General features: G+C 43.1%; 1 protein-coding gene across 5 annotated transcripts in view; it reads right to left on the bottom strand.

The window, feature by feature from the left end:
- Positions 1 to 346: 346 nt before the first annotated feature.
- Positions 347 to 27,774, bottom strand: part of LOC144099483 (sodium-coupled monocarboxylate transporter 2-like) — a 162,483-nt gene continuing 135,055 nt past the window's right edge. For 4 of the 5 annotated variants that reach the window (XM_077632818.1, XM_077632815.1, XM_077632817.1 and 1 more), the window contains 13 exons: positions 26,622 to 26,673; positions 25,454 to 25,521; positions 23,844 to 24,001; positions 19,115 to 19,255; positions 17,331 to 17,460; positions 14,705 to 14,793; positions 13,878 to 13,987; positions 12,789 to 12,856; positions 11,459 to 11,545; positions 10,660 to 10,832; positions 7,691 to 7,794; positions 5,071 to 5,171; positions 347 to 769 (listed from right to left, as the gene is read on the bottom strand). In XM_077632818.1, the coding sequence (XP_077488944.1) occupies positions 683 to 769; positions 5,071 to 5,171; positions 7,691 to 7,794; positions 10,660 to 10,832; positions 11,459 to 11,545; positions 12,789 to 12,856; positions 13,878 to 13,987; positions 14,705 to 14,793; positions 17,331 to 17,460; positions 19,115 to 19,255; positions 23,844 to 24,001; positions 25,454 to 25,521; positions 26,622 to 26,673 (1,368 nt within the window). In that variant the 3' untranslated portion in view covers positions 347 to 682. The remainder of the gene's footprint in view (positions 770 to 5,070; positions 5,172 to 7,690; positions 7,795 to 10,659; positions 10,833 to 11,458; positions 11,546 to 12,788; positions 12,857 to 13,877; positions 13,988 to 14,704; positions 14,794 to 17,330; positions 17,461 to 19,114; positions 19,256 to 23,843; positions 24,002 to 25,453; positions 25,522 to 26,621; positions 26,674 to 27,774) is intronic. The other variant, XM_077632819.1, reaches the window with a different exon arrangement.

Consider the following 27,774-nt stretch of genomic DNA (forward strand, 5'->3'; position numbering starts at 1 on the left):
CCTCACTGTGCAAATAAATGCTCTCGGGGCGCCGCCCTGCTATAACTGGCTGATTCCTCGTTGGGTGAAGCAGTGACGTCTCATCGTTTCGTCATTTTGATGTCACTGTCAATAACGTTTGACAAAATTTGTGACTGTTGCGCAATACGGCCACAGAATCGCGCTGTAATAGAACGACTGGGAAAAAAGATCTCTATCACTGTTGGACCTCCTTTCCTGAAGCAGCCATCATATGAATTCTCGAGTTAGTACTTGAGCGCTCACATTCCTTCAGAATGAAGAAGACTGTCCAGACACTCAGCCGAAGCATGAGAAGAGTCTCTTTTAAATTAAGCCACGCCAGCCCGCGAGGGCAGTTTATGGAAAGCAAATATCTCTTTATTTACATCATTCTTCATCCTTGCATCTCCACTGACGGCTTGCAGGAACCAAGTGGAAAGCTTGAGGGTGATTAGAACGTTGTGCATGATGTCGCCAGTGGAGTATCGGCTCATATAGAGCTTTTGCGACTGTGGCTCGGGTGCGTTAGCAGGCACGAGATGGAAGATCTTGTGCTTTGACTTGCTGCTGGTCTTATTTTTAAATTATTAACGCAGTTCATATGTAAACGCTGTACATCACTGGAGCACTCGTGCGCTTCTGCCTCGCATTCTATTGTGTGTGAAGTATTTTGTTAAAACCTTCATATTGTTGTTTCAGACTTGTGCTCATCCGCTATGTGCAAGAGAGCAGCGGTGGTAGGATCTTGTTCCTTCAGCTTGTCTGCAATCTGGAATAAGAGCACATTTACGCGTAATGAGCAAGACCTACGATGTCTGACCCCCCCGGCAGTGCGATATGCAATGTTGACTTCAGAGAGGATAGCAGCTACAGATGTAAGTAAACTAACGTTAAAGATTTTATTCGGGTCAATGCTATAAGCAGGCAACATTTCACGCACGTTGTGCATATAAATGAAGATGGAATTTATTTTCTGCACTTTCCTCCCCCCGACCCGCGCGGTGGCTCAGTGGTTAGGGCGCTCGACTACTGATCCGGAGTTCCCGGGTTCGAACCCGACCGCGACGGCTGCTTTTTATGGAGGAAAAACGCTAAGGCGCCCGTGTGCTGTGCGATGTCAGTGAACGTTAAAGATCCCCAGGTGGTCGAAATTATTCCGGAGCCCTCCACTACGGCACCTCCTCTTCCTTTCTTCTTTCACTCCCTCCTTTATCCCTTCCCTTACGGCGCGATTCGGGTGTGCAAAGATATATGAGACAGATACTGCGCCATTTCCTTTCCCCAAAAACCAATTATTATTATTATTATTCCTCCACCCCCCCCCCCCTGTCAAAAATGCGGCCACTGAAAATGCAGAACACGGACGCCATGCATGCTGTGGCAATTGATACTCGCGCCACGTCTGCTCTGACATGCAAGCCAACTTTCAAGGCAAGTCTACTTGAAAACTCGTCTTGTAATCAATATGGGATCTGAAAGCTCTATGCAGCGCCAAGGACAGGTGCCTACCGCCAGTGGATTACAGATAAGTACGTGCCTAGTACATCAGAAGTATGACGCGAGTTCAGCTCTGAGGACAGAATAATGACACCACTGTTAAGTTTTTTTTTTCATTTGCGAATGGAAAAACAACAGAATAGCCAGCAAGTTTTACCCGCGCGGCCTCCTCCTTTTTATTGAGTTAAGATCTTCAGTTCATTTCGCTAGCTTTGCTTCATACAATTATTTACACCGCAAGCCGCCCTCAAGTTCAGGATTCTTGGACGTCAGTTTTTATTGTAAGGCAACGGTGGATTATTGTAATTTACTGTTCCTGATTATTGAACGCAATGATTCATTCTGCACATGCGTAGCAAAAACTTTGCATCTTTCGCTTTGAGTAGTTGCGAGTGGCATAGAAAAGAGCAGGGAAAGTTTTTGGCGACAGCAAAAACGTTATTAGAACCACAAGTCAAGCCCGATGAGGGAAGACCTGCAGATATATTCACTGTTTTAGTAAAACCTTTGGCTATATGTAAAAATCGCATTCATAGACATCTTTCCTTTGGAAATGCACTTGTTAGAATTTCTAGGTATGCATCCAGCATGCATCTTCTGGCACTGCACGCACTACATCGACTGCATAAATCGTATTGCTCTACCCATTAATGCCTTTCCCAACTTTAGCAGTGTTTTGAAAGCTTTCAGAACTTTCGAGAGGTGTCGTGCGGCCACTGCTGTATTGTCTTGTTTTCTCCTCGCGATCGGCGAGCCCCCGACGTACTTAGTTTCCCAATAAGCACTAATTACTCAACATTTACAACCTATCTTTTGACTAACAAGAAATGCGTCTATGTGAGAAGCACTGATCTTATTTCAGATGTCTGCCTTGAATGGAACGCTTTCTTCAAACAACGGAGGCAGGCGATTATAAATACGTAACAACGCCAACAACCTTCTCTGCATGAGCGCGTGCTGTCGCTCAGGCATCAAGCTCCCACAACTCCGGTAGAAATCAGCGTGCATAAAGTACGGCTATTCGTGGCGTGATAGAAAAGCGCATAGGAAAGATACGGTTTCGCTTTTAGCTTTCTACTTCTTCGCGCTTGATGTCTAGAGAATTTCTATTTAAGCTCGTCACGCTACAGCATCAGTCAAGAGTTAATAGGTTGAGAATACTGATTCACTAATTAACGCCAATAAAATAATGCGCAGTCTATAGCCTAAATTATGTAACTGCAGTTGTGTATTACTCTACTTCCAAAATGTACCAAATTGGCTGTAGTAGCCGAAGCAGTGCCACTGATAATACATATGTTTGAGTTTTATATGAAGAGGAAGTAAAGAATCCTTATAAAGACGCCGTTATAAGAGGATCTCGGCAGGATAAGTAGAACCGACTTCAGATCAGCTAACGGAGGGTGGAGTTAATCTGCAGGTAAAGCGCCCAGTTCTCAACCCGATTGCTTCATCATCACAAGTCTACCAAAACCTTGCCTAAATTTTAGCACCACGCTAAGATATAACAACGCTATTGACACGGATGCAAAAGAAGTATTGGCGGGTCAGTGTATTGCTCGTCGCCCAGCACGGTATTTCCAAAGCTAGATGTTATATATATATATATATATATATATATATATATATATATATATATATATATATATATATATATATATATATATATATATATATATATATATATATATATATATATATATATATATATATATATATATATAAATTTGGTCATTAACACTACGGAGAGAATACTTATCTGTGTCGTAAAAAAAGCAGACACGCTGATGCGCATTGCCTACTGAGAGAAGCTGAAGAAGTATCAACGGACTTGTAAGTCAGCAGTTCTCAGCAACTTAACAGTAAGAAATGTTTGTTCAAGGGTGATGAATTTAGGATGAACGTGTCTGGCCACGATTTGAGCTCTTTTCAACGAATTATTAAAACCAGAATCTCAGAGACGGGATCACAGAATTATTTTATTCTTTGTTTCCCGTCATGAAATCGTTTTTTCGAATGTATAGGCAAGCTACAGCAGTTGAAATTTTTCCATCTGTTCGCCACAAAAGGGGCTTTTTGTAACTAAAATATTAATTGTTGCTGTTTCCCTGCTCTATCGCAAGAGATGTTCAAATACTGGCTGCACACTTTCATGTTTTCTACCAAGGACAATTTATTGATAAATAAAGTAGCCTCTGTACAAATGCCACCTTTTTATTCCATATAGGCCGCTGGCTTTAAGTCAAGGCTGAGAAAAAAATATCGTTTTATGACTTTCGCAGCGGGGAAAATGTTTATTTGATACACAAAAACAGTGTTTCCAGAAACTGCAGTTTTAATTTGGGCCGCGCAATAAGAATAAAAAAAATTCTCTGTTTAGCTTTCAGCTCGGTTTACTCTTACTGCCTACGAAATCTTTCTTGGTACATCCCCTTAGCATCGTTTTTTTTCCTATCACCGGAAGCCTTATTACTCGATGGTTGTCATGAGGCAAAGCACCATATCACAAAACACAACTAGTGTAACGGGCTGACTTCAGGCGAACCCACAGTCCATTCACATAATGGCACAATTGTGTGCCATCAATGCCTTCGCAATGTATTTGGAAAGCATGAAGCAGCTTCACGCTTTGTAAACTCCAAAAACGACAAAATGCGCCCGGCACCTAAAATAGAATTATTCAGATGCAGAAACTGTTTCAGCAAAATGTTCAGTAAAGATGAATACAAAAAAGTTCTTACGGTTTTTTTTTATCAAAGGCAAGAACAGCCATACGAACTATGCCTGTAAAAAGTCTCTCTGACTTAAAGAGCCTATATGCACAGTTCGCGTTACTTTAAATATGCTTCAGAGCTCATACCACCACTCCACTTGAATATGCTCTATACGAATCCCAGCAGTTTTCAAAACATACACTACATAATCACTTCTTGGTGAATGTTACCTACCACACCACCGTAAATCTTGGTGGTGTTTATTCGTTTCCTCACCAGTGATGTTTTAACTGTGTTCTGTTAGCAGAGAGACAACATGAATGTGCTCCATGAATTTCTTCTAATGAACTGTTTTGAGGTGCGGTGCAAAAATGCCGCACACGCCGAAAATAGTGACAACTGCATTCAAATGAGCCATAAATACTTATATCATCCACCAACACCAAAAGCTGCGATAGCCTAAACTCAATCACTTCGATATTACATTGTGAAATCCTCCTTAAGCTATATAACAGGATCGGTTCGTTAATTCCGTTGATAAGTAATGAGTACCACTTCAGCACGTATATAAGCTATAGTGAACAAAGCACACAGATGCTTTTTATAAGGAAATGTTAGCGCAAACATCAATCAATAACAAATAGCGTAAACATGAAAGAACCAACTATCCCCGCCACTGTTATTAACTCTAATCAATGATTTATTTATCTCTTCCGTACTGTTTTTCTTCCCTGCTGCTTACTGTACAGTGCTGATCGCGAACAGCACGTACTTTTTATTTGAGAAAAGGATTTCCATTAATAACTTCCTAAAAATATCAGGAAAACATTCGAAGAAATTTCAAAGGAATCGAACATACCAAGTCTTTGTCGTGATACTTTGCGAGCCCCAGCTTTCGCCAGAAGTGAACAAACCACGTGTTGATTTGCTTGGATTCTGCATTCCGCTGCTTGTGCTCGCCTGCAGTCGGAGGTTCCAAACGGGAACACAAGTCGGTAATACGAACCTCAGCACCACAATTTATATAAACAATGCCAAATATAAATGCGCTGTTATAGCGCAGTGCTAACGGCGCCGCGCGGAATTTCAAACGCGCCTACTACGGAACGCGCATTTGAACCTGGCGTGAGCATAAATTTTCTTTACGAAATTCATGCGGAAATATAGTACGAGGCTTCACTGAAAGATCTGGAATATAAAGACGAATCTTCTTTGTATTTACATGAGCAATAAAGGGGTCGTTGGTGCCGCATAGCGTCTCCTACTATTCCTTTTCGCCAATTCATAGAAACCACTTGGTCCGACGTCATACTGTTCAACGTAACATGACACACACTTGCAGTACACAACACGACGCTTCATTTTTACTGTTTCGCTGTTAACTGTCACCAACTCAAAACAACACCGAGTGCTTCTCGAAATTTGTGCCGGCGATTCTTGTGTGACACAATGTAGAGCCACAATATTTTTTTAGTGCGAATGCGTGACTGCTTGTCACTCTGTCCTAATAGAGCAGCCTTCAGTGAGCTGTGAGTGACGTCACAAATGGAACTCGCGCAGCTAAAAGCGTTTTCCTCTTTTGCCTCACCTCGCTGCGTAGCCCGTTGCGCTTCCTTTCTGCACGAGTTAATATTCGCCAAAAAAAATGTGCACACATACAAATACTTCTAGTCACGACAGTCCAGAAACAAGAGTCGCCCTCCTGCCAAACGTCCGCGTTTTCTCGTTTGATAAATACTTGCAGCCAACTGAGAAATCATCTGCACCTTGACTAATAATCAATTATATGTTCTCGCTAAATTCATTCCTCCGAGTTGACGGTTACAAATATGCGCTGTCAAGATATGGGCACTCGCTCTTGTCTTAATTAAGACAAGAGTGAGTGCCCACATCTTAGGCTAGCCTGTCCTCCTTTAAAGGAGGACAGGCTGCCTTGGCGGCTCGAACATGCATTAGTTACCGCACATGATTTGCAAGCCAAGGTGATCAAAACGCTCTCATACATGTGTCCGCGCTTTAGTTATTCGATGTCCCCGTACTTTGGCGACAGCTCGGATAACAGGCGCCACGCGGGCGCTGGCTGTCAGAGCATTTGGTCGTCTAACAGCCGCAGCTGCGCGAATATCGCACGTGACGTAACTCGCAGCGCACGTTAGGCTTCGCTGTCTTTGCAGCGCAACACGCATTTCCGTATTCACGCTCTTAATTCTCATTACTTTACAATAGCACTTGCATTGTAACGTTGTATATTTTCTGTTTAGGAGTATTGATAAAGAAGCTGCACTTCACCCGTACTCAGCTACGGGCCGAAACGTGGACGCTAACGAAAAGGGTTCAGCTCAAGTTAAGTACAACGCAGCTAGGAATGGGAAAAAAATGATAGGTGCAACGATAAAAGATCAGACGCGGGCAGATTGGTTGAGAGAACAAACCCGGGTTAATGACATCCTAGTCGAAACCTAGAGGAAGAAATGGGCTTGGGCAGGGCATGTACGGCGAAGGCCAGATAACTGCTGGTCCTTAAGGGTAACGGAGTGAAGTCCAAGAGAAGGCAAGCGTAGCAGGGGGCGGCAGTAGGATAGGTGGGCGGATGAGATTAGGAAGTTTGCAGGCAAAGGACAGCGTTAACTGGAGAGACATGGGAGAGGCCTTTCCCTGCTGCAGTGAGTGTAGTCTGGCTGATGATGATTATTGTATCGTTGCTTAAAAAGCGGGGCCCGGAATAATGGTACCATAGAATCGCAGGGAGCTGGAAGCCCATTATTACTGAGAGAATAGCTACAGTTAGTAGGTCATCAGACGGTTTATGAAGTCGCGGATATTATGCCCTTTGGCAAGTTGGCTTAACAATATTTTCCTCTGGAAGGCTAGCTGTGTACGAGCAAAAAACGTTTTTCACTTCCCATAGAAGTGCTTGTATTATGACGTCCTCATTTTGTTATATATTTTGTACACTGTCAATCTGTTTACAGAATGCAGCACGGTCCAGCTCTTTCATGATCAATTTCTCATACTAGTACGGAAATGGCTTCTCATCATATAACATCACACAGAATCCAGCACGGGGTCTCTCAAATTTATCTAGCAGCGAATACTACATCAAACTTAGCCGTATATGCCATTTTTTTCTGGAAGAAAAAAAGCACGTAATGTCTCGTTTGAAGAACGTTTAAAAATAGTTTCGTCTAGCGGTAACAGGGTGGAAAAAAAAGACTACAGCATTTATTTCACATCCTCTTAGCAAAATTACGGCATGTGCCCGCAATAGCTGGAAAGTTGTGTGCACGATCTCCCTGTTTTGCTGTACGAAACTTTAAAAATTTATTTCTGAGCAGTAGTGCCGCAAAGCAACTTTATGCATAGTGTTTTAGAAATGCCGTTATTTCTCAAGGGTGCATGAGATTGCGTAGTATTAGAGGTAGAGTAGCCGCTCTACACACGATTCGAAAAACAAGCCTTTAGACTGAGAAATTTCATACCGGTGGCGACACTTATTAGAACTCCAAGCACGACTGTGCCGCAAGTGCTGAACAGGCAACTCCAAAAGGGTGATAGCTGGAACGACGCTGAGGAGTCATGTGACCTGCGAGATGGGCAAACAAAATATTAACATTTTGCTTCGCTAATTACTGCGCAGCAGACTGCCATGCATTTGTCCTCCTAGTTTCAAGCCCCAGCCCTGTATTGACGGTCAACCTTTCGGTGCTCCCGAGATTGCTTAAGCTGGTGAAGACACTTGCCACAGTTTATTTTCCTTTTTATGAATTACTGCTAAGGGTGCAATAAAGTTTGTGATACCGCAGCGGTGGCCAATTGGTTGAGCCTCAGCCTCGCATGCGGAAGGTGCGGGGTTCGATCCCCAGTGCCGCCGGGTACCGACCGGTAATACAATGCGTACAAGCTTTCCCCTGGTGTGGTGTTCAGTTTATTTAGGGTGAAATGCTTGAGAAATGGGTGTTTGACCCCACCTTGAGAAGTCGAAAATACCTTGTGCAGGGCGCTCTTTGGACATAGATGCATTTTCACCATAAAAATTAATAATCATCATCAATAAAGTTTGTAGCTCGGCCATTTAGCCAGGTATCATAAGAAAAACCTCTAGAGCAGCCGAAATCGAAAAAGACAGGGGACATGTAAGAGCCCGCGTGAATGTCCGTGTCTTCCAAAGGCTATCCCTCATGTGATTTTTTTAATTATGCAAAGAGTACAACGACTGAAAAAACGCACACACCAAAATGATAATTATCGTAGTTTTCCGCGCATCGAGTTTTGCGAAGAACATGAAATTTAGTACTGAGAATGCCGCTGTCAACATTCATGCCTAGTCATCATCATCAGCCTGACTACACCCACTGCAGGGCAAAGGCCTCTCCCATGTCTCTCCAAATAACCTTTCCTTTGCCAGCTGCATTCACCCTTTGCCTGCAAACTTCTTAATCTCATCCGCCCACCTTACCTTCTGCCGCCCCCTGCTACGCTTACTTTCTCTTGGAACCCACTCCGTTACCCTTTAGGACCAGCGGTTATCTTGCCTTCGCATTACATGTCCTGCCCAAGCCCATTTCTTTCTCTTGATTTCGACTAGGATGTCATTAACCCGCGTTTGTTCCCTCACCCACTCTGCCCGCTTCCGGTCTCTTAACGTTACACATATCATTTTTCTTGCCATGGCTCGCTGCGTTGTCCTTAAGTTAAGCTGAACTCTTTTCGTTAGCCTCCACGTTTCTGCCCCGTAGGTGAGTACCGGCCTAGTAACCTAGGTGAAATGAGATCGAGTGAATATAATGCCTTCAGTTGATTCCTGAACTCAAAACAAATCTAGGAGAAAATGGCGCTAGCACAGGCAGTTTTACTCTCTCTCTCTCCTTGTTTCTTAGCGCTAAAGTGAAGTGGAGGATACGTACTGATTACACCCCACCAGTCACTGGTTTAATTGGCCATATTAATTTTCATCGTGCATTAAAACACTGCTTGATTGGACAGTCCTTTAGCCGTCGTAGTCCGGCCTGTAACAATTTTTGAAGTAATCGGTACAATCCAATCACCATTCATTCAAGCGTGCGAGGTGCTTCGATGGTTCGACCTCCTTTTTTCTGGTGTGAGACGTCGCTAACTACAGCGCCAACGTATTTTCAGTTAAGATACATCAGATTCAGTTAAGTGACTTCCTCTAGGTGCAATCAGATAGCACACCATTTCCAGTGCCGTGGTGGTGCAGTGGCTATGTTGTTCGGCTACTGCATCAGCTCAAGACCTCAGGACCCATTCGCGGCCTCGCGGTTACCGTGCTTCGTTGGAAACAAAATGAAAAAACTCCCGTGTGCTATACGATTGCAAGGCACGTTCACGATGCACAAGTGGTCTAAAGTAATGCGCTGACCTCCACTGCGGCGTATTTTGTAGCAAATGTGCCCCTTCGAGAGGTTGAAACTCCAAACGGCATACCATACTAGTTTGAGGCAAACTATTCTTGCGATCAGTAAATTGCGGGGAACTGAACAAGATCCAAAGCGTGTAGGTCGCTGCAACATTGGCAAATTACTCAACGTTTCGGCCATTGTTGTCACCGCCAACAGACAACCTGTGATCTCCGGGATTTGAAGCTAAGTAATCTGAGCTTCGGTCGGGCGCTAAAAGATTCAATGAGTAAATTGCCCCCTTATTAATCTCCGCATCTTGGAGTTCATATTACTGCGTGATTGGTATTTGAATGAGATCGTTAACCTCTACCGTTTTGCAACGAGGAAAGAGACTGGTTTCAATGTCTGCGTATTTTACCTCGCTGGCGGCCAAGTGACGAGTGCTGTGTTATAACCGGCCTCGTAGCTTTCTTAGCGCACTGTACTTAGCCGATTGCTCCTTCTCAGCCTCATAATCATGATTATTGCGGGGCTGCTCACCTTTTGGGAAAAAAAGAAACAGGCATGTCTATATAATTGTGAACTCTACAATGGTTTCATTGTTTAATTAAGCAATATAATTAACTTTAAATCCAAATCATTGCTATTGTGTAAAATTCAGCTTCTCTGCCCCAATGCCATGACTGTAGTTCCAATAAATTCTCTATAAATATCTACGTTTCCCACATTATTCTGCCTGCCACAATATTGATTCAACTGATCCCTGTTAGCCAGTATCCAGTGTGCGTGCAAGTGCCTTGTGTGGCTACGTGCTTGTGTATGTGCGGGCCCAGGTGTGTTTGCACTCGTGTCTGCACAGTATGACGTGATTTGAACGGGATCATTTCGGGCCTAACGGCTTGTAGAAATTGATGCGCTCAGATGGCGAAAGAATTGATCTATTCCGCACCGTCATTTTTTATCGCTGGAAAAGGCACCATCACGCGAGGGAAAATTTATTACTCCTATTCGGCGGGAATCAATTGCGCTAGCCTTCAAACCCGGCGATATTATACGTGTGGGATAGTGAAACTCTGAAACCCTCGAACCTGTCGCTTGAAGGAAAAGATGTTGCGTTCCCGTTGTTTTGAACGAATGTGCTGTTTTCCGGGCAGTACCGGTCGGAGACTGGCATGAGCGGTGGTCTGGCGCCAGTGTGGATCGCCTGCCACATGACGAGCAGTTGAAACCCGAGCAGCAGGAGGGTGGAAATTCCTGCACCCTGCAAAGTTGAATGGAGCGCTCGCTTAGGAAACTACATTATTAACGACACACACAACCTGTGACAAATTACTCCTTGGATTCTCAAAAACATTGGAAATATTGGTATTTAAGTGTCAGCCTTGAGTGTCAAGCTTGTCAACCTTATCAACCTTGTAAATCTTGAGTGTCTGCCTTGAGTGCCAGCCAACGTGAAAAGGCTCAGGCGGCCGTTGTAACTTGGCAAGCCACGCGCTTAGAATTTCTTTCTTGTTTCCGGCCCGTTTCGCGCACCTCTCAGTTTCATCTGCACCCAGAAAAATGCCAGGCCTAAACAACGGTCTATGAAGCATTCTCCAACAATTTCATTATACGCAAAGAGCGTTAAGAAAGCCGCAATAAAGCTCAGTGGGAGCAACAGAAAACTATCAATGGCTTAAAAAATTCCCAATGCATGTAGTGTCACCGTTAGGTACAGACAATATTACACTCACCTACGTTCAACCTGTACCGAATTTCTTAATACACTCATTATGAACAACTTTGCGGAAGTGGCGTTTTGAATTAAACTTTCTGAGTAATGAGTCGCAGTTGGTACACTTGAAAAATGAAAACAAGCAGCAGCAAAATTTATCTTTAGTTACACACCTTGGAATGCACGAAAGGGAAGGCAACGGCTAGCAGTGTCAAGCCGACGAATGGACCAGTGGATGCGGAAAGCACCATCATTATGACCTGCGGCAGAAAAGAAAATACGCCAGTATTACTTCCGCGTGAGTGCCTTGTAAATGACGTCGCAGAAAAAGTTTTACGCCAGTGCCCCACGTGACTGCCGTGCCAACACCATTTGCAACCATCGCGTGCAACCACCAAGCCTACTTTAGGCTCCTCACCCGGGCCCACGTAAAAAAGCGCGCGCGCGAATACCTTCGCCCATGTCAGTTACAGAAACCTCTGCCGAGAAAATCAAATTTCCGATTATGTGGCCGGAATGCTCAAAATGTGCGAATTATGAAGTTGTAAAACTGATTTCCTTTCGCCTAAAATGTTAACATATGCTTTCGTTCAATCCTCCTGTGAATTCAATCTGTATATTCGTTGACGATTACGTCTGAAGCGGCGAATGAAGAAGTCGTGCACTCGCGGCCAACTTTTATCAAGAAACATTAAAGAGACTCTAAGGAACAGTAAAATTTGGCCTCCATTGATTAGCTACGCAAGGAGACCATTGTTACCGAAAATGCAGCTTTTATAATTTCGAAAAGACGAAGAAGCGAAATACAGATATCGCCATCCCCGACTGATTTCTCATGGGGAATACGGGCGTCGTCACCATTCACCACCGATCACAGAGGCCATTCAGTTCAATATGGTGGCAACCCATCCTTTTTAGTAAGGACGTCAACAGTTTCAGTCGACCGGCGGTATGGCTTTAAAGCCCTTTTTCTCACAAGTAAATGTATATTTTGAGGCTGCACTAGCGTCAACGTAGCCAAAGAGTGCCAGGGAATCAATATTTAGTGAGCACAATAATTGAATATAGTTTTCATCACTGCCCTTTTAAAACAATTTATCGAGCGCTTTCGAGCTTTCCCGTGATGTTTATGAGCGAAATAAGGCAAGAAATTTCGAACAGCGCGGCTACTTCTTTGTATTCCACTCACCACATTTTCAGTAATTGGCCGCGGAGATACATTTTTTAATGACATCACTATCCACCCAAATTTTATCAGAACAAATGTTGTCGCCAAAAATCCCGCCACCTCAAGCCACAAGCTAACAACACACAGAACGATAGTAAGCGCAACCGCTTCATCGGGTTAGCCAGATGTGATACTAGAACTTCTCGCTTTTAGAATGCGATTTCAGCTCATTGCTGTCCTGTCCTACTGAATACGTGCATAAGTTTGCCCGAACAAAAAATTTGTGCGGAAAAATAGACAAGATGAATTGAAGAAAATTGCAATTAACAGCTTACCCTTGTGATCGATCCCATGTATGCACAAGCGCAGCTGTAAATCGTCATGACTGCTCCAAGGAAGAAAGCTGCAGCGAAAGAACAAACCATCTGCGGTTCAACACAGGATTTGCGTAGTAAAACACAAGTTCCAGAAGTGTGCTGCAACAACTAGTGCACTCTAAGTATGAGGCATTGTTTCGCACAAAAATGAGTTAACCATCCAAGAATGAGAATTAAAGCACGGCAAGAATTCTTCTCCCGCAAAAGACGAAGTTCGAATTGAGGCTTAATTAACACTTTAGTGGTGAGGTATTGTAAACGTTTGTTAAAAATTATGACTTAATATTTCCTCATCTGAGGTTCTTTGAAAGGGTAAATAGAAAAAAAAAGATATTCGAACATATTACGAAAAAGATTATTGTATGAAAAAAGCAATGACCCAAGTTCCACACTTCGCAATAAGTGAAGGCGACAAAAACTCCGCACAAATACGCAGGCACATATAGTTAACTAAGACCACAATTTAAAACAGCTCCATAACCTGCCATTGTAGCTATAATGCCTTTCAAAATTTGTGTTTTTGACGTCAGGATTAGCGTTTTTACGAATTTACCTTTAAGCTGACCTGCTGCACACTTTGCAGGAAACATTTTTAATTTTCTTTGGTTCAGGTGTTGGAGACCAGCCGTTTATTCAATAATGTTGGCATTTGATAGAGCTCTAGGAGACGACACCCCAGTTATTCGCATTTTACATTTTGTATCATAGGTAATACACCAGACATTACGGTCAAAACCTCACATAAAAAAACCAAACTTTCATACTCTTAACGGTCGGTAGATGTCATCACGGCATAAAATTGCCCCACAGCGTACGCCGTGACGAGAGACTTCTAATAGCGGAGAAGCGGCTTTGGTTGCCAATGAATCAAGTTAAATATCAACACTTTCTCATGACGTTATCTACCACTGTTTACCATCGGATCAAAATTGTGCTTCCATACTCTCAATGCAATTGTGCAGCAACTAAACCGTCGGCATGCCTTTGTAATGAATAAAGTTATAAAATATGCTTAATCTCAGCAGTACGATGCAAAGCAATACCTACCTACACCGCGCGTAATCCCCTTCACATGGGAGTTGACACTCTTGAAATGGGGTGACAGGACATCCACATAACAGACTGCCGCCTGGGAGTTTATGATTGACGATATTGTACTGTGGAGAAATGTGAGTTATCGGACACTGCGCAAGACTGCGACAGCAGAAACATTACGCGCACAGGGCAGACCTGTTCTGGTGGCTGTTGCACCCTTATACACACATTTGATGAACAACAAACAAAGAAAATAAAACTTGGCAAATAAGAGTAAACAGAAACAAAAATGTCCTAAAGAAAGGTTCTGAATTCATTCCATTTCATCTCATTTTAGTGCCCTCAAGTGCCAGAATTAGTGGGGAGTGGTACGTAATATTATAGTGAAAGTAAACAAAACACAATAAAAGCTGAAAAGAAGCCAATACAAGCGAAAAATACAAGCGAAAAATAAAAAAACAATACATGTAAATTTAGAATAGAGTGGATACGAGAATAAACGGTGAAAATCAACTGTTGAACAGGTGGAAGAACCACATAGAACACAATGAACTGGAAACAATATAACTAGGTTTTAGACCATAACAATGTCAGGAATCAGCATCAAGATGTCTTGAGGGTGTTGCACGAAACAGCAGGACATGAAATCTGAAACTTAGCAAGGCTATTCCTCTTTTACATCTCTTCAAAACTTCCAGTGCATAGCGGCATAAAAACAAGTCAAATAACAGGAAATATGTACACTAAAAGAAAACACAAAAACAGCAAAAATGTCTACACTCTCTTGGCAAGGAGCATCTATATATGAAGAATTCCAGCCAAGCATGTTCAACTGTTACCTTGTTGCGGCGCTCACAACAGCGGCGAGGAAGAGACCAGTGAATCCTGGGATCTCCACCAGGAAGGCTTTGACATAAAATGGAAGTATCTGGCCACAAAAAAAAAGGCATGCAGTATTTTAGTCAGGAAAGTACACACGTTGTTTTCTCACAATTGAGCGGCAATTCACAGCGTGCCCCGAGGCAAATTCATGAGCTAAATCCTTGTTTGAATATAAATTAAGAATTCAATATAGCAAATTACAACTTCCGAAAAAGAACACGGTGAGGAAAATGTTCGAATGTTTTTCAGCAGAACTACGAGAGAAGTTTGATAAGTTCGGTAAATTTCTGAGACATGCCACCGCAATTTGTTCTGAGGTACTGCACCTCGAGAGTATCGCTATTCAGTATATCTCGGGAATATTTGTGCCAGATGGCCTCCTCAGTTCACGTCCGACAGAAGTTTCAAGCGAACATGCCATCTACGGTAGGAATGCCGGTACAGGGCGCCTGCAGTAAACATCGATTTAAATTACTTCCGTGCGTAGACAAAACATCCTGTATGAATAAGTATATGGTCACTAAGATGGAAGTTGGATTCAATGCAGCTCGCGAGGTCTGTGGGCCGGCAGTGAAGAAGGCCTTTTCGCATGAACGACTGAAACGTTGGCAATCAAGCAGTTAAGATTAATCCTGCTCTGTAAGATTAGAACTGCGTACAACGTGGAAGAGATACATGGTTCTGCAAAGGACACCGTTTAACAAGCGGTCCCGTAAAGTTGTTGTTGGTAGGCAACCACAAATAAGCGAATACACAAAATTCATCACGAAAAAATTCTACTTGATGAAGCTTTTTCCAGGAATACATCTGTTACTTTTAGCTGTCGGCCACAAGAGGCTGCAGAAAGACATTTTTATGCCGTGGTAATTGATGCCTAATTGCTGCCTCCAGGACGCTGCGTCTATTGGTGACCGTGGGCGAAACACGAAAGCCATCCTGAGTCTATGCAGCAGTCAAAACTGCAGGCAACGTCAGGTGAAAGCACTCCAAAGGAAACTACAACCTTTTTGTGTGGTGAACAGGCGACACAGAATATTTTAACAAAAAATCCAACGAATCGCTTTACCTGACTGTTCGCGTAGTCAAGTCCAGGATTCTTGGAGATCAATTCTGAATATTGCAGTACTGTATTGTACACTTATGGAAATGTTGAAGGTAATGGCTCATTCTTCCTGTTCGTAGCGAAATCTTTCTCTTAAGGTTTGTCTATTCGTCGGTTCCAGTAGCTAAGACTGCCGTAGAAACAGAATAGGGAACGTTTTGACGATTGCAATGAAGTTAATAGCAAAAAAATGCATGCCTGCCGAGGGAAGATCTGTGGACATATGGACTGTAAACGTGAAATCAGATGACATATTAAATAATTGCGTTAATAAATTATTTCCCATCGAAAAATGCCCTTGTCAAGAGTTCCTGAGTATGGGCCAGACAACAACTGTAGCCTACCATGCATCATTGTTGAGTTCAATGAAAAAAACTGACTGCCGATTCAGTGGATTCCTGCGGTGTAAATACGAGATCCTTCCTTAGCTTCCCTTCTCTTGCGCTATAGTCCTGCGGCCTGGAGCGCGTACGGCACCACTAGCGACCATTACCGCTACTTGTAACTTCCCTCAGTCACTACCATCACTTGAAGACAATAACCGTAATCTCTCACCGCATTGTCTTTACCAAGTTGCTATCGTCGGCATTTCATAATGACGTTTCATTATAGCTGGTGCTTCATTACGGAGGTTGTGTCGTAATAGCCGGTGTTTTGCTCTAGCCGGTGTTATACCAGGTGTCAAATGTAGAGCGGCAACCAATCGTCACTTACCCTTCGGGATCGTCATTAGCCTTCGGGATCGGTTCATAAGCCTTCCATATTAAAAATTGGCGCCTTCTAATCTCTTTTCTGTTCCAAAATTTGAAAATCTACCTCGTTGGGTAGAAATTACTGCGTAATAAGTATATCAGCACTGCCGCCAACGCGTACTGTGCTGCCTTTTACCTTGCCTGCTCTTCTCATGGGAAGAAAAATTAAAAACTGAAAAATCTTGGTTTAGTAGCCAGCAGTGGTGACTGCGTTAGGAAAAATAAATTCTTTTCTGCAATATGAAGGTATTTAACTTGCTTTTTTACCAGACTTTTCAAGTACCCGTACAGTGTGTCTGCGCAACTTCCTGTTTATCTGAGAACTGTGGCACAGATTTGCATATAAAACTTTTCCAGTGCGTGATTTTTCGTGACTAAGTAGATATTTTTAACGAGCTATCACTGGCTCAGTACGTCTAACGAGTTGCAACTGTCCTGTTATATTCTTCTAATTTTCTGTTCGTCCGGAGTACATGTATCTGGCGCTAAAGAGTTGAACCACACTTGGAAACAAGCGCGCTGATGGGGCGTCAGTATCCAGGCTGTGAATAAATTGCACGCTTATTGATACGTACAAAACACTTCTGATGACAAATGATAGTATCCATATTTTTTGCAAGTAAAAGCGCCACCAACGACAGTCACTTGCACAAAGCGAACGCAGCTCTAATTTTTAGATACTCAAACACTGTGGTCCCAACTGCGACTTAAAAAGAAAATGTCACTTGCCTGGTCATGGCTTTCGATGAGGCCTGCCAGCTTTGGGTCGCAGCCCCAGAACCAAATTATCAAAGCCACTGTGACGGATAAGTTGATGGCGTAGACAGCGACAAGCATGAGCGATCCCATTAAAACTGTTCTGCATAAAACACGAAAGATTGCGAGGACACGTTTTCAGCCGCACTTCAACTAAGTTGCTTTTCACAAGCAGTTCTCATCCTTTCAGAATAAAAAAAATAGTTCAGTGATGACCAAAAAGAAAAAATCCATTGTTGAGAATTTTATGCCGTGCATTCTACATTAAATGAGGTTCTGCCGGAGAGCTCATATACTACGGAAGGGAGTTTATCTGCAAAGATGCTTCGAGTGTATATTTATAATATGTGAACATCATCAACATTGGCCATATTTGTTCAGGTGGTTCCACATCTCAAATTTTGAAGTTCACCGTTCAAATAAAATGAAAAGGAAAAGCAAAACCAACTTTCCAGCAAGTAAAGCGAGAATGTCAATGCGGAATTCTCAACGTATACTTTTTAAAGCCAAATGCTGGTCCGCACAAACTGCGTTTTTTCATTCAGCGGGAAAATTAAAATCACTGCGAAGCAGAATAAAAGTTAAACAAGTCAGTGCAGTCAATTCTACTTGGTAAATTGCACATACAATTGTGAAGACATTACAGACAACTGATGAGCTGTGGAGGAGGATTTAGCAGCAAAGCTGCTGCAAGGGTTTTTGACGGTGCAAGAGCGACTTCTTTGACAATTCGCGCTTTGTTCTTCATGCACGCGATTGTTTGTAAACTATTTTTCAGTAGCTTTATTTGAGACCAAATTGCAAAAGTGCAGTTGTATAAGCAGAATCTTGGAGTCATTGCATGCATACACTATATTTTTTTTTTGCAGTTACCGCTCAGATTGCATCCACCACATAGAAATTCTTGTTCCCGATGACGAGATCTCCGAAACCGAATACAGCAACATTACGCATTTCCCCCCTAATATCATGGTTACTTTCGGTGAGTAAAACAGGCCAGCACATTTTTCAGCATGTATAGTGTACAAACATTCACTGCGCTTCATGTTTTTGCCCTTTTCGTTCATAACACTACTGAACCATAGAAACTACATTCCGTGAACAACGAAGAAAAAGTAGGATGGGAAGTGCAGCGTTCGCCTTACTCACGTATGACACTGGCAAGCACAAAGTAGAAATCTGATGCCATGATCTTGCGAATTGTATTATCTCCGTTCAAACTAACCTCTCCTGCATAATACCACGTCATTCGGTCACAGTAGCTTCAATGAACGCCAAATCATTTAAACGATAGGATAGAAAAAATTGTTTGGCTATTTCCGGGTTTGGTTCTCGTTTCAAGGAAGCTCAGCTTCAAGGAAAATGGTATCTCCATGTAACGTGGCGCCTGCGTCATATTGACGCGGTTGATTTTTTTATCTCTAAGTAATTATAAGGCCCCATTGCAAAAGCAGAGGCCGTGAAAAGTGCTAGTTTGCTTCAAATATATCACAATTTTTTTTTCTTTGTCATATTTTCACGCTTTGAATTTAGATCAAGCTCTTAAGGACACGAAAATAGGATACATGCAGAAAGGAAACAAGCGTTATAAGGAAACTAGCACATGAAGTGACAATGACTTCTCATTTTGTTTTTCTACTACGCAGCAGAAAAGCACACCGTTCCGTATATTCGTATTTTGAGTATACTTCTACACGATCATTGAAAGAACTCATCTGCATGCTAATGCTCACTTATGTCTGAAGCTGTAGTCTTACCTCTGAGCACCCCCAAGTGTTCGGGACGCCATGCACCTCTGAACGACGACTTGATCCAAACCCACTCGATATATGGACGCCGTCGCCGACGCAAGCAGAGCAGACCATACGTTCTCGTCATGTGTGATGTCAAAGGCCACACTGTACACGGAGCAAGATAATGAAATGTCAATGGTGTGACATCTTTCATGCGGAAGCATAGCGTAGATTGTAATGGACACTTTATATTACGGGAAATATGCACCCAGGCTGCGAGCTGCTGCGGCCAGCCGGAACTAGAACTAGCCCATACTGCATGGGGAACGGCGTGCCCTTCGTGGTCGCTGGCTCTTTAATGTCGCCAACGATTTAATGCGCTAGCGTTAGAACGGTTCTGTAAATGAATAAAACTATGGCGTCGGTTAACGTAACTGATGCAACACAATGCGACCGCACGCACTTTGAGGCTTGAGCGTTTCTTGTTTGATACGACCCTGCTGCGTTGATTCAGGTCTTGCACAGTTCCGCTCTATGCACCTCAGGTGGTGTTTCCTTTCGTATTTTCCGCACACTGCCTTTGGAAGTGGATGAAAAATGACACTCAAGTAGATAAAGACTCCTGGGACATATAGCAGCCACTACTGTTGCTTCAAGACTCAAGTAGTAAGTTTTAAACTCAAACGAGTTACAAAGACACTAGGAATCACTAAAGAGATACATGCTCTCAATAAGAGAATAACAGAACGCATACAGGTATACTGAACATAGTAACATGCGCAGAATGTTCACCACAGGAAAGCAGACACTCTTACACACTAAGCCCAACCGCAAATTCCTCCCCGACAAGCCTCTCTTTTGATCTCCGCTCTGGTCTTCCCATCTTAACGCTCTCTTCACCAGGAGAAGTATGCGTGCCCTGATGCCACCTTGCTCTAACCACCTCGCTAATAATTTAACGCGATTGGAGGGGGTATCCCTTAGAATTATTAGGGCTTGAGCGACCCTTACCCAAACCGGATATGTGCCGATGGGGCTCTCGACAAGAAACAGTGCCTAGCTCATGCTCCAATTGTTTAACGCCCGCCGCTGACGTGTCTCGGAGCAAATGCTTCTAAAACAAGCGGACTAGATTAGATTAGTATAACAGATACTAGAGAGGAAGGCACTACCTTGTGGCAAAGTCTTGGCCTGTTTGGGTGTCTGAATGAAAATAGAATCCACAACTTTCTATACTATATTGACAGACCCATCGTATGCCACATGCATTCCAAACCCTCGAAATGATAAAAAATAGTTCATGAAGACATTACGCGCTTTCAGCCCATTCTGCTCAGCGGCGGATGAAGGTGAATGAGAAGCACGACATCCAAATCACAAACCGACAGACTGGTAGTTTAATACGCGGGATGATAGGCTGCGGCGGCAGCGTGGTGGTCTAAGGCAGCGGTCTAGGAAGCTGATCTATTCGTTCCCCCGTGGGTTGGAATCCCGCTCGCGGCCAGCTCTATTTTATTTCACACTCAAACAAGATGTGACGACGCCGACGGACGGCGGATATTTGCTCCACTGCTGTTATTGCTTAAAACAAGAAGACCTCAGGCGTTTGTCGCACTCGGAGTGCCGCGGGAAAAGCGTACCAAGCTTAAGACATCGAGTGGAATGCGCACTAGCGCTGCGGGAACAGATCAGCTTCGTTTCCAGCTGCTTTAGACGACTCAGCCACTGCTGCAGCATTTCACCCCTCATGTTAAACTGCAAGCCTCTCGCACTGCGGGTTGAGAATCGTCGTCTTCACCAACTATCATCCGTGCGTGATATAGCCCTAAGGCCAAATCAAGTGTCCAGCTACGCGTGCAAGCCGAAGAACGCGTGTCCGGTTTGAAGCCTGCGCTTGAGGGCTCTTGATCAAACACTTGATACAACTTTGCTTATCATTTCATCAAGTTCTTCAATAACATTATTCTGAAGAACTGGAAATCTGACAGGCAGCCTTCCTCAGGCTGCGACAGTAGTTGGCGCACCGGCACACAGAGGGCACCATAAATATCTGCCACACGGGCCAGATAGCGTGACTGCGCAATGAGCGCGCCACCACGAGTCAGTGTGGTTACAAATCGGAGCCTCCTTGAAAGTGCATTCCCCTTGGCGTTCATCGCATGAACCGTCCGTGGAGATTTTGTTGCTGCATGCTATTTAGTACGGATGTCGCGTGTTCATGCATACTTTAATTTACCCCCATTACAGGTCTGCACCGCCGTCAATGATTACATTCGGGAAAGACTGCCGGTTGTGTTACGTAACAATGGGTAGGTTTAGGAGGCAGATTCTGACGACTTATCGCGGGAGGTATAGCATTCACTCCTGTTGCTTCCAAACACAAGTGCAGCGGATCTCATTCCCAAACCAAGGCTCTGTGCTCAGTAGCCTCACGCCGCCTTCAGCATCAGCATGCTACTAGAGACACGCACAGGCTCCAAGCTTGACGGCACTACTGCGCCATCACAGAAACCGTCGAGACCCAAGTTGAGTTCAGTTGAGTAATATTTAATAAATGTAGGCGGCACAAAGGCTTATTCATACAAGGGAAGTAGAGAAAGGGAGATTGTATTTGGTGGTCAATTCCTCCCTCACGTGACAACTTCCAGAAGGAGAGCAGCCTGGTTCGGGCGAAGGCATCGAGTATCGCGCTATTTATCAGACATAAACAGCGGGATGTGGTAGATGAGCTGAGATCTGTTTTCTCATTAAAGCGAGCCCAAAGGTGCTGAAAACTGAGCTAGTTAGCCATCATTCGTAAGAAAAAGTTCCCTGAGCACTTGTGAGGCATGGCTGCTCTGTGTGAAGAAACATTGATTTGTTACTAACAGCAAACACCGGCTGGTTCACTTCGAACGGCTGCAAGCCATATTAAGCACCATAGTACTTGGAACACGTTACGACATTCGTATGTGGTAGGAGGCGATAACAACAGGCCTTCGCCTGGTTTGCTTCCGGCACTTTTGTTGGTGTGCAAATCTCGGCTAACTGAAAGATGCCAAAGCGCTGAGAATACCGGGTACTAACTTTTTCAACACCATTCTTGCAAAGAGTAAACGAAAAATTAGACATAGGTTCAATGAAAGTTTCACTTAAAAAAAGAACCATATTTCGCTGCCTCATACGGGAGGCGGAGATGGCGCCTGTAAGTTTCAATTTAATAGAAATAGCAACCACGACGGCAGAGGCTCAACCAGGTGTTATGAAAACATACTTATGCGCCAGTAAACCACTAACGACGCTAGAAACTGCCTTCTTGGTCAGCAAAAATGTGAACTATGTCTGCAGGAGAGTACGTACTCCCACGCATGCGAGTCAGCATGAGAGTACACAGAGTGAGTTTGTGAGCTCTATGGCTCAGTGAGCACGTGTAAGCGAATTATTTATTTTGTAACTCCTGCTCAGGGGTTAGTCTGCTCAAACAACGAACGTCACGCCTTTACTATTATTGACGCAGACACAAAGGCTGGCCTGAACTGAGAGGCTCTGCTTTAGGCGGATCTTGAAATGGGCACAGGAGAAATGTATAAGAATTTACTAAAGGGAAAACGAAAAAATTCACTATAGCTACAAAACAACCCTCTGCATTGAAGTTATTTTATTCGGTCTTTATATTACCGTGTGTAGTGATTAAGAGGTTCTCTTAAAAGCTGGTAACCGTACATTAAAAGAAGGCCATCCACTTCCATTAAACAGCAAAAGCAGACATATCTGCTGCACAGAAATATATATACAGTACTTTTCAAAGACGATATCCGAGCACTCATGTGCTTGTTTAAGAAGCAGATGCAAGATATCGCATGCCTTTCCACGTAACGGAAGCAGCGTAAAGACCAGCATTTTATGTGCAGCAGCCATTTCAGAAGAACAAATTAAAAAAAATAAAAAGCGCATATTATCAATCTCCGACAAATATTTAGGAGCTTTTTTACTAATGTATGCTGCTGATAAGGTGCCATTCATATTACTGCTCGCTGCTAACGCTGAATCCTAAAGTTCTCTAAACTGTGCACTATATTGAAAGGCAACAATCAAAACTGTTCTGATTGTCAGATAATAATAGACAACACCTGCACACTTCCGAATATTTAAAAAGCGTTGCAAAACTCAGGATTATGTATTTCCACCTGATAAGGCAAGCTAGGAAACAAAAAAATGATTAGATTTGCTAGTTATGATCGCTTATAAATGATGAATTAAGTCGCAGAACATGGCTTCCATTTGATTTAATTTTAAACAATCTTCAAATTATAGTCTGAAACATTCTTCCGCAAAAATAAATGAGAATGTGTATACTTTTTTACGAAGATTAAAATCTATGCGCCAATCGTACTGTTTCAAGGCTGCACAAGAAAATACGCATATTCAGGACACAAAGTCGTAAAAATAGTCTTGCACAGTATTGCAGACCACGTGGTAATGGGCCATTCGTAGGCCATTTGGTACGTCATGGATAAGTCTCAAGGTTGCATTTTGAAAAACATGCCGAATGAATGCGTACGGATTGATGATATTAATACAGTGCAGCTTATTTTATGCATTTCTCTGCTTAAGTTCTGTTTGATACACCTTCTGCGCTTACAGGCAATACAGTGCAAATTTGTTTTAGTAGTTTGGCACTATATTGTGGAACTGTTGGGATCGTTGGACGGCTTAGTTCAACAGCAAACTCTCTAAGTGAACCTTAAATTAAACAAGAAAGGAAAATACTTACTTTGCGACGTAAGTGCTGACATCGAGTTCATGAAGCGCATGCGAGGCGCCCTTGGATCCGCTCGAGTCAATGATGATTTTTGCTATGACCGTTGTGGGGCCCAGCAATATGAAGACCAGTTGCATGCAGTCTGTCCAAACCACACCTCTGAGTCCACCCTAGGTGACATATGAGAGGAGTGCGGAAGATAAATTATGACGTTGTTAAGAAGTATAAAAACTAATGTTGATAAGCAGAAGCTATAAAAATGCCAGCACAAAGTAGTAATGATAATATATAAATAAGGGCACGCTTACAACCAGTTACTAATTTTTGGTTCACAACTTTTGTTTCTCACACCATGAAGGTAGCGCAAATATTGCAACTACAAGTAGCCTTCAGTAAAAAAATTTTTCAGGCCCTAATTTTTTAACAAAATCTTTGTAGTGATACGGGAGTTCAGAAAGAGCAGTAACAACTCGAGCGTAGGCCGGAAAAATATAAAGACTACTTTCAATGGTATGACTCTTAAAGTAATATTGCTTCAAAACTATCGTTCCAGAGGGGCGGAGTAAGTTTTGCTTCTCGGGTACGATTTCATATATCAAAATATGGAATATTTAGAGGGGGGGGAGTAAGTCTTGCTTCTCGGGTACGATTTCATATATCAAAATTTGGAATATTTTTTTTCCAGGTATATCTTCACTTTTTATGTAGTGCACAGCAGAGATGATCCTTTTCCACTGCCAGTAAGCACCATCGCAATAAATGAAGGTAGCTGTTGAACAGGCCGTCGACGTTCCGCATTGGTGAACTCATCAAATACGTGCACCTCAGTCGTTCTTTCATTTTGGGAAGCACGAAGGTGTATTATGGTCAGAGATCTAGGCTGTAAGGCAGGCGCTTCAAAATAGCACCCCTATCTTTCTGCTGTAGAAGGCCGTCATCAGCGTACCGGTAGTAAAGTGCTTCATCACTGGAGGTCATTGCGCCAGCAGATTAGCTTCTCGTGGAAAAAAGGGCGTGTCTAAGATTCCAACGAAGGCTTACAGCTTTCTACTCCAATGCCTAGTAAAAACTGCAGCCGAAGAGAAAACTTTGGAGGCACACATCTTATGTTTTCACCAAAGGCATTCTCGCCCGCCCCCCGGCATAATATTTTACCCTCTATTATTTTCTTGATTTCCGCGAGCAAGGATCCCTTCCGTAGCCAAACACAGTCTCACACAAAAGTGCATAATTGAGAAGCGTTTGTTTAGGCGCTAATTGGTTCACGTTTTGAAGGCAGGATACGTTTTACCGCAAGACATAATCGGGACACATTAAGGCGCCTGTCCTGCGCCAGTTCTATTTCCTTTATGTGTTGCGCAAAAAGTATTCCACATTGAAAGAATATGCGTATCACGACCAACATTTTTATTAACACTGGTGCTCACGGTCTCTCTAGTCGATAAAAGGTACGTCGTCATTTCTCCATGTTAGGGTCTGCTCTGGGCACTGTGGCATACAGAACAGTTGCATTTGTGGGAGAAAATGCAGTTCAGTCAAAAAATTAACCCTTGAACGCACACTAATATGACTACTTTCAAGAAAGACTGTTCCCGTGTAGCATGGTCTTTCTGACTACTTACCAATGCCGTGTAGATCGTTCCACATACTCCAATTATTGCATTGCACCATAGAAGGGGAGCTCCAAATACTGAAAATAAAAAGACAGTGGGAGACATTTTACAGTGAAGTAAAAAAAAAGGCTAGTATAAATCAAACTATATTTATAACATTCATGATCTATGATTACTGCGCCATGCAGACAGCCCAAGAAATCGATTTTGGGCTTATCTGTCCCCCTATTTTGTGTTCATGTTCAATATTTCGGGGCCTCCTAAACGCTAACTACCCGTATATTGCTATGCAAGTTTTTGTGACAAACCACACAGGCACCCTTACAATTGTCGGTGAAGACCAAAACTTAATACCTGTGTCGCAATCAAGTAAGCGATAAATGCACCCTTTTCAAAGATTCCACATAATTGTAGTGAGGGTATGAGAGTTGCCTTTATATAGAAGACAGGCTACACGTTCAACCGTATAAAAGAAACTTTAGGCGAAAAAAAAAACTGTTGGTGCTGCTTCAAACAGTGGTTCCAATAGCATTTAAAGTTTTAATATTTCTATCTTTCATAAGCACTCCTCGAGAGCTCAAGACAGTTCGCCTTGTTCGACTGCTGCGCCTTAGTTTTTTGCCTATGGTGGAGAAGCAAAGAAACGCAGAATGTAAGACACATGGCGACCACCGTTTTCACACAACTTTGCAAAGCGTTCGTTTGAAGTGGTTGTGAATTAACTAATAGTTTTTGTGCAATATTTTGTGGACAAAAAGTGTCGACGAACTCTGCCATGCATCTTGACACCAACGCGCTGTACGGTGGCGTGATGTATAAGACCTAGCATCATAAGATGCAGCGCTGCAGAGTTTATGCTCGGGTCTCCAATGATGTGATGTGAAAGCGGCAGTGGGCCTAAATGTGTTATGCTTCTTAGCCAACAGAAGTGCACGTGAAGCTGATTGAGGCTTTCCTCGGCCAACTATTCTCTACGCGATTGCAAAGATAGGTCCGGAACTTAAGCTATGCCCAGCTGAGTAGGTAATGTTCTTGCAAAGCTTGCTGATTTTATACCTAGACAAGTCGACGTCAAGAGCGAAGTTTGGGACAACCTTTAAAGAAGGGATATGCAATAAGATAAAAATATTTCTAGCGACACCCGCAGAGTAAGAAAGGTCGTCATCTTGAGACTTACTTGTGACGATAGTCAGGCTTGCTGCGTAGATGGACAGCGCACCTATGCTTTGCTGAAAAGTAAAACCACGTGTTTGATTGAAGGCGCACTCGTAAGCGAACGCTGGAACATTTATGGCGTAAATGCCTAAACAGGCACACAGCTGTGTATGTTAAGGGAAACCACACGTAGATAAGTTATTTCACATAAACTGTGAAACGAAAGCCCAACGGAATGTTTTATTCCAAGAACAAGAAACACAAGGACTATCACAATCTTTTGTTTCCCCTAAAAAACAAAAGTGTGATTGCATCCTAAGGCTCGTGTTCTCTCGAAAATATGCTCCATCCTTGCACATAAATTGAGCGTCGGCTCATGGAGCAAGTTCCGTAGGAGTGTGTAGGAGCTCTCGGCCGAGCAAGCCAGCGATGCCTTTAAGGAAAAGTCATGGGGGTGAGAAGCACTTTCTTTTCCGTGTTTCGTTTTGCGGAGAAACACAAGCCTGATCTGGTCTCATAGAGACTTTGTCGCTAATTACAATGCTTGGCAGACTTTGTTTTAATGTTCTCGGCTCGGCACCTGCCAAACATGGCAGTCGAAGACCCGTAGACGATCCGGTCCTGAGAGCTTGTGACGGTGTTGGCACGCTTATACGGGCCGACTGTGTTATCGGATTACGTGCAGGAGTACCCGACACCTTAATCTGAGGTACAACGTGCAGGTTATTGGTCAGTCAGGTACCAAATAGCAAAATCCGATTGTGCGCCGAAACGTCACTCTTATAAAAATTTAACGTTTGCCGGTTCTGGTGGCTGCGTGCCACACACCGATGACGGTGTCGTCCAAGCAGGAACTGTACTTAAAATGAGCTGGGCTGTGCATTAAAACTCAGATGGCTTCCTATTTGTATGAAATCGAGCTGGTATATGTATCAAACAAGGCCCACTTTAGCTTTGAAGTTAAGGGGAGACGTGGGTCTGAAATGATCAAAAAATGCCAAATTTTTTATTCTGCAAAAATTGCATATTCTTAATCAGTACACATTGAACTTCTGTCAAAATGATCCGAGGCCGAATTCGACCTCCAAGTAATAAAATGTCTATATATTTCGCGCCTACAAAGCCTGGAAACAGCGATTTCAAAGCGAAATGCGGCAGGACTTCGCGCCCCTCGC

The sequence above is a fragment of the Amblyomma americanum genome, chromosome 7, assembly GCF_052857255.1.
Source record: "Amblyomma americanum isolate KBUSLIRL-KWMA chromosome 7, ASM5285725v1, whole genome shotgun sequence".
NCBI classification, from domain to species: Eukaryota; Metazoa; Arthropoda; class Arachnida; order Ixodida; family Ixodidae; genus Amblyomma; species Amblyomma americanum.